We start from the raw sequence: 6,915 nt of genomic DNA, 5'->3' as shown, positions 1-6,915 counted from the left end.
CGGGCGGGGAGAAGCAGCAAAGCCTTACTTATCATCCTTTTCATAGATGTTGAGCCCCAAGGCATCAACCCCCAGCCAAAGGTCAGTTCCTTTCTTATTCTTGATTTCAAAGTAGTTGATTCCATACATCTCCAGGTCTTGAGCAATCTTCAGGTATTCCAGCATGGCGTTCTCTCTGGTTGAGACAGGAAGGAGAGCAGGTGTTAGCTTCTCATTGATCTGACTATCTCAGAAAGCACAAAGTCCTCGAGAGAAACAAGTAACTTTTTCTAAACCAACACATCAAACACAAGAGTTAAAACTGAACATTCAGCATTTGGGATTCACTTTTGGAGTTACGATATTACACCTATGAAAACACACACACACAGAGTACTCCCATTTACCAAGCCCTAGTATTTCTGGACAGAAAATTAGCAACATTCCTCTCTTCCAGCATTCATCCTTGTCTCAAGGTACAGTCAGTGGGAAAGGTATAGAACCTGAACTTTCCCCATCTGCCAATGCAAATGCTTCAATGAACTTAGTGTTAGACTCACACCTGTACTTTTTTTCCCCACTCAAAGTCATCACTGATACACTGTGCCTAGGTCCAGGATTTTCAGGAAGCCATCCAAGAGACTGTTCTCAGCACAAGTGTGAAAGTCCTATTGAGTTTTACCATGTGATTTGATATTGGACTAGAAAAAATACACCAAGAGTCCCCTCACTTTTGGAGTCTATTTCAAAAGCACATGTTGTAGAACTGCAAGCTTAAGGTAATCAACCAGCGACAAAGTGACTGGCCTAGGGACCAATACAAAACACTTACTTGAGCATGCCACTGTGTTCAGCATGCCACACCTGGATCCGTTCTTCCCACTGCTCTCTGGAGAGTTTATGCTGGTCCATCACCCTACACAAAGAAAGAGATATTAGAGTTTGTGTTCTGCAGTATGCACTGATGCTGATCTTTGCTACAGTCTTACTGAAAAAATCAGTCCCACACACGAAGCCTTACTGAAACCAAGAAGAAGATCCTACTCAGCCCAAAGATGTATTCTGTGAAGCAGAGTAATTCAGAATGAACAAAAAACCTCTGCAAAGCCTTTCTGGTCACTGACCAGAGACGTGAGAGGAGTAAGCAGAACACTGCAAAAGAATCACATACACACTGTAGACACCAGAGGGTTAAAGCAAAGCAAAAGCTGGTGTCATTGCACAGTGTCTAATTCCAGGAGTGTGTCCTCAGGAAGTGTAAACAGAGGCCATCTGTCTGATAACATACACTTATCCTGTGTGGGGATGGACTACATAGCCTCAAGACACGCTTTCCAGATACAGGATTTTTAGGACTGTACATTAGGATTAAGGACACACAACCCAAAACTTCTTCAGGGATGACACATTCATGACTGAAGGCTGCTCTTTTCTTCTTAAAGAGAAGACATTCATACTGCCAGGTACCAGCATGGCAGCAATGTTTAGGAAAGAAAAGCTGAATTCAGAAGTGTACTTCCTCTCCCTAGGACCCAAGGAGAGAGCACAAAAACATAGTCTGACAGATAGAAATAAAAGAAGGAAAAGAAAATCAAATGCATACTGTTCAATTTAAAAAAAAAAAAATCGTGCTTTCAGTGAAACTTTATTTAGCTAGAATGCAAATTCTTGACTTAAAAAAAAAAAAACAACAAAAAATGCAAAAAAAAATTGGGAGACTGCATCAACTGACTCCTTCACCTTTGGGGGATCAGACGCTCTGAATTGAGGTATCCAGGCTTGTGCACGTCTTTGTTGTAATCTCCAAATTTGGCCTGCACAGCATAGGAGCCAAGAAGTACTGCTGTTTCAGGAGGACAGTAGATCTCATCGCTGAGGATCCCTTCCTTCACCTGCAGGAAGAAGAGCTTCTGCGTGATGTCCTGGATCAGCTCTTCAGACACATCCTCTGGGAAGAACTTTGCGCGGAATTTGAACTGGAGGGGATTCTCCTTTCTGATTTCTTGAGCGGAAACCTGAGGACAGAGGTGACACCACAACTGACCAGGGTTGCAAACAGTAGAAAAAAATTGCTTTTACACAGAAAAAGTGATTTGGGGCATTTGCCTTAAGAGGCGAGTGACTGGCAACTCATTACTGGGATTCCTTAATTCTGGCTGCTTACTGGTAAGAGAACACAGGGGAGACTCATTATGTTTTCCAACTAAGCCAGTAAAATTCTGCTTGCACAGCAAACCTTGGTCACTGGAGAATGATTTACCATGCTGGATCAGATGGCAAACCCATCCAGTATTGTACACGTTTGAGGGAGAACAGCCCCCTGTCATTAAACAGGTATGTCACTGACTGCCCCATCAAGAAAAACTGTTCATACCCTCATAAGAATTGCAAGTCCACAAACAAGAGCACATCAGAGGCACTTGCGCTCTGTTAAAACTGCCCAGCCTTGAAGCGGCCTATCTTTCTCACTAGTGCAGCAACTGATCCTGCACAAGCAGAGACTAAAACCATCACTAGCCAAGATGTTCCTCCAGACACAGCAAGAATAGCTGCTTCTACCCAACAAAGTACCATATCAAGCTGCTGCTGTATATCTGACAAATGCTATAAAGCTTTCCACAATTCACACAGAGAGAAAGGACAAACTTCCACCATGCCACACCTCCCCCAAACAGTTCCCATGGAGGTCACAAAGTTTTCTCTAAAAATAATCCTGGAGTTATGAGAATTAAGGAACGATCAACAACAGGTACAAGGTTTATAAAGTTGCAGCAAATAACACATCAGGAATCATGTAAGCTTTAAACTTTGTTCAGCAATTAGCCCAAAGTCTGTTACCTTTTTATCAAGCTTCAGCCAAGTCTGGAATCCTTTGTTGTCCACATACTGAAGACCAAAGTACCACACTTCTCGCAAACCTATGGTTTTAACCACCTGCAACAGAAAGGTCAAAAAAAAGTTATTGTAGGTAACAGTTCACTTGAGGTCCAGGTATCCTCTCAAGTCCTGCATCACCTGCAGGTGCAGGCAACAGCCTAAACCTACTCATCTGGCATCTCTTAATTTCATCTTGTAGACAAAGATACACAGCTGCCATAGTAGATGACAGCAATGGCATAGGCTAAGCTACTTGTCCCACCAGTTCCTAGGAGGAGACGATTACTGGGGAAACCGGGAGAGACAAACAGGGCAAGTGACAGGCCACCAACTGCTGGACTGGTACAGTGGCAGCAGGTGGGGCTTCTGCTTCCTTGTATCTACTGGCCCTTCTTAAAACTGTACTTGGTGAAGCAGACAATTTACTTCTCTCACCAAAGCTTATGGTGAGATGGTCTGTAATGGTGTTAGTACTAACTACAACTAGTTAGCAGTACTGATGGCTCAAGTGATTTTGTCTGCCAGTCACCAAAGATTATTTAGCTGGAGGAAGCAACTGAGGGATGCTTCACACAGCTGCTGCAGTAAGCTCCCTGTGCGGTTTTGAGAATTAAGACAAACTGCACATATTCTCAGTCAAGGGTATTCTTTTTTTAAACTCGCACAAAGGCTGGTTTTGAAGGACAAAAATATATCGATGGCCCAACATCAGGACAAATTTCATTTCATATATTGTAAATACTAACCAGATGAAAGATCCAGAAACACCATCTGTTGACTGGATGGCACACTTTACTAGTAAAAATAGTCCTGTTTGGACACGTTCCTTTTTCTCAGTGGAAGAGATAGCCTAAAAGTTCCTGACCTCCTACTCTTGACCGCTTGTTCCTATAGCCCAGTAGTTTGCTGACAGCTCATCTACCTGTAAAACTGTGCTCTAGACAGAGATGAGATCTGGAAAGATCCACTACATACGTATCTGGATCGCTTCTTTGATGTTACCTGCAGAGTAGCCCCTCAAAAAGTGATGTGGGCATCACCATAGGGAGCTGAACTGAGTGGAAGGCAAGAGCTTTTTAAAACTACTTTGCAAGTTAGGAAAGTGTGACAGACTCGAGAGTCTGTTACAGACACATAACATGCAGTTACATGTGCTTCAACAAGTTTAAGATCTCAGCCAAGGATCTGTTTCACCCTCCCCATTTATAGTATTGCTGAAGACACTCTGGCTGGACAGCAGACACTAGAGAGACAATGATTTTAGGATACTTAATTAGTTTTTGATTTAGTTTCCCTTAAATTTTCTTACTGGTGAGCTAGAAGCCAGCAGTCTGTACCTGGAAGCCAGAGCTTCCCAGGGTTGGTAAGGGAGATGGGGAAAAATGCACCATCCGGATTAGCACTCTGAGAATTACCGTTTGTGTGACATTGTTGAATAACAGGCAATCTCTAAAGTTTAGTGACATAAGCAGACCAAGAAAACTGCATAGTAGTATGAAAAATGTCACTAAGCAAACACAATTTTTAAGGATAAAGGAGGTCAGTGCCTACTAGTTGAGGAAATGAGATGGCTTCACAGCTAGACACTGTGGGCTGTATTCAGTAGGCTACGGTTTATATATTCTATTTCAATATTCTATTTCAACAGGGCCATAAGTAACTAGTTATATGAACTAGAGTTTCTGTTAAAAAAAAAAACAAAAACCACCAACAAACAAAAAACCCCAAACCCCACAACTTTTTTAAAAGAGCTGGGGTCTGAAAACACTTCAGCCTTTCCTTGACTGAAATTCCTTTTCCTTCCTGCCCCAAAGTGGCTTGTTTCAGCACAGAACAGCCAAGTTTTCTGACAGCTGGATGTATTTTTAGAAGGGTCAGAACTGGGCTTTACCCAGTCTAGCAGAAAAGCAGGGGTATGTTGAGCATGGTACTTCCTGTTGCACAAAAAAAGTGTTGCAACTTTGTTAAAATAGAGAGTTGCATAAATCAAGCAGTTATCAGGTCATTATCTCTGGATGTCTCTTACAACAGAAAAAGTACACTTTTTCTATAAATCACGTTAGGAAGCTTGCAGAAGTTATGTGCTTGCCAAAACCTAAAGGCAAGGAAGGAGAAAGTATTAAGCTAAATGTCACAATTTGACCATTTAGGTTCCAAAACAAAGAAAAAAGACATGAATGTTTTAGTCTATATTCCGGGAAATGGTTTGTAAGCTTCCTCCATAATAAAACAAGGAAGAACTAGGAACCAAGGCATTATATTCCAGATGGGAGACACCTTCCCCTTGCTCCTCAAATGCATGAAGCAGCAAATCTTAGGTCTGCCCATTCCATCCAGAAACGCATTCGTTCCCAGAAACTGCCAGTGACACGCTCTCCTCCATTTGAATCTCTTTTCCTCGTAGCCAGGGTGGCACACGACTGCCTGGGAGGTACTCCAGCCAGCTGCAGCGCCCACTGCGTTGGTTCTCGGGCCACCTCAGACCATTGCGGCATAAACTCTGTATGGGTCTGGCTTGAGAGGAGCTGAACTCCATATTCACAGGTTTCCACTATTTTCCCCTTTCTGTAAAAGGGAGCTATATTGCACCTTACGTGCAGGATACACTTATGCTAGCAAAGCCTAAAGCACAAGGGCTCTGCCAGAATAGTTTTGCTATCTAACAGCCAGGCCAAGAAATTATCTTGTGGTTTTTAAAAATAGCTTGCTTCTTCAACGCCCTTTCCCCCCACAGCGGTTCGGTTCTGCAGTTCAAGTTGGGCCACTCCCCATACCTGTGAAAACCTGTTGCCTCCATAGGCTTTATCTGAGTGTAAACTCCATCCAAGATAAGGGCCTAGTAAAAGGCTTGCACAGCAGAAGTGAAGAGAGGATGTCAGAACAGTTGCAGCTAAACATACAGTCTTCACCTTCTCCGGTTTTGTGCTGTGCGCTTCTACCTTAGTCTTCCCTTGATGTGCAGATGTGCATTCCAACAAGGTATGGACTACAGATAAGAATTTCCAATCACAAGTTTTAAACCTGAGCCATAGGATGTAAGGAGCAAATCTTCATGAGGTGATAGTCTATCTCAATAGTGCAATAAGTGCTGCAACAAGCAGTCTTCAGAAGTCCAGAACTACCTAGACAGCAAGCTGTAAATATCTTGGATCTGAAGCATCCTGCCTTTTTCCATGTTCTCAGGATTTTGTGCTTCTCAGCTGGAGGTCAAGAAAATAGTTTCTCTTCTGCCAGAGGGATGACCCTGACTCTTAATAGATGTAAACGTTAGTGAATATATGGAGGAAAAAAAGGCCTTATTGAATCCTTGTCATAAGGAACATAGGACATACTCTGTCTGATCTAAGGCATTGCTTTTAAAAACCTGGCTTTTAGTCATTTGGATTTTTGTACCCTCAGAGATGAAACCCGAGTTCTCTGTTTTAGGTTAACATAGAAGGAGCTGGGGGAGGAAGTTACCCTGCTGCAAGGGTGATCAGCAGTGAATGGAAGGTCAAACACCAAATGCTGGTTCCGTATGCACTTCACCAAATTTCCAGTCAGTGAATACTTGAAGTTTATCCCAGATCAGTAATAATCAAAACGAATTAAAGTTAGATTTAATGCTAAACACAACTTGTAGTACTCTATTTTGTACTGTGAGGTTCTGCAGTGATTATAATTTCACTCCCTGCAAGAGCCCACTGAATGTTTTTGGTTTTTTTTTTGTTGGGGGCTTGCATTGGTTTTTTTTTTGGGGGGGGGAGGGGGAGTGGGATGGTTTTGGTTTTTTTTTTTTTGAAAAATACTTCTCCATGCACAGTTGCCATAAGGCCTATCAAGTTCTAGCTAATTCATTGAAATGAGAAATTGTACCAACAAAAACTTAGAAGGAATGGACATTGTTTAGCCAGTTCTGCCTACTTGAGTTAAAGCTCAACCACCCTTTGCTATCAAGGCTAGCAGGGTGTCAACAAGGGAAGAAGTGCAAAGGAATTGCTGTAACACTTCATAAACAGCTTAATATGTGTAACTGAAGTCTGCATAGATCAATTCTTAGTTTTCAGGGTTCCAGCAGGA

The 6,915-nt window shown here is 42.4% G+C and overlaps 1 protein-coding gene across 2 annotated transcripts in view; it reads right to left on the bottom strand.

The window, feature by feature from the left end:
* Nucleotides 1-6,915, bottom strand: part of EZR (ezrin) — a 20,769-nt gene that overhangs the window by 12,894 nt on the left and 960 nt on the right. The window contains exons 2-5 of one of the 2 annotated variants that reach the window (XM_009319112.1): nucleotides 2,818-2,913; nucleotides 1,720-1,994; nucleotides 812-895; nucleotides 29-175 (exon numbers count right to left, since the gene is read on the bottom strand). In XM_009319112.1, the coding sequence (XP_009317387.1) occupies nucleotides 29-175; nucleotides 812-895; nucleotides 1,720-1,994; nucleotides 2,818-2,913 (602 nt within the window). The remainder of the gene's footprint in view (nucleotides 1-28; nucleotides 176-811; nucleotides 896-1,719; nucleotides 1,995-2,817; nucleotides 2,914-6,915) is intronic. The other variant, XM_009319113.1, reaches the window with a different exon arrangement.

The sequence above is a fragment of the Pygoscelis adeliae genome, unplaced genomic scaffold (assembly GCF_000699105.1).
Source record: "Pygoscelis adeliae isolate BGI_AS28 unplaced genomic scaffold, ASM69910v1 Scaffold172, whole genome shotgun sequence".
Lineage (NCBI taxonomy): Eukaryota > Metazoa > Chordata > Aves > Sphenisciformes > Spheniscidae > Pygoscelis > Pygoscelis adeliae.
Note: the sequence above shows the minus strand (reverse complement) of the source record. Positions and strands in the feature narration are given on the sequence as shown.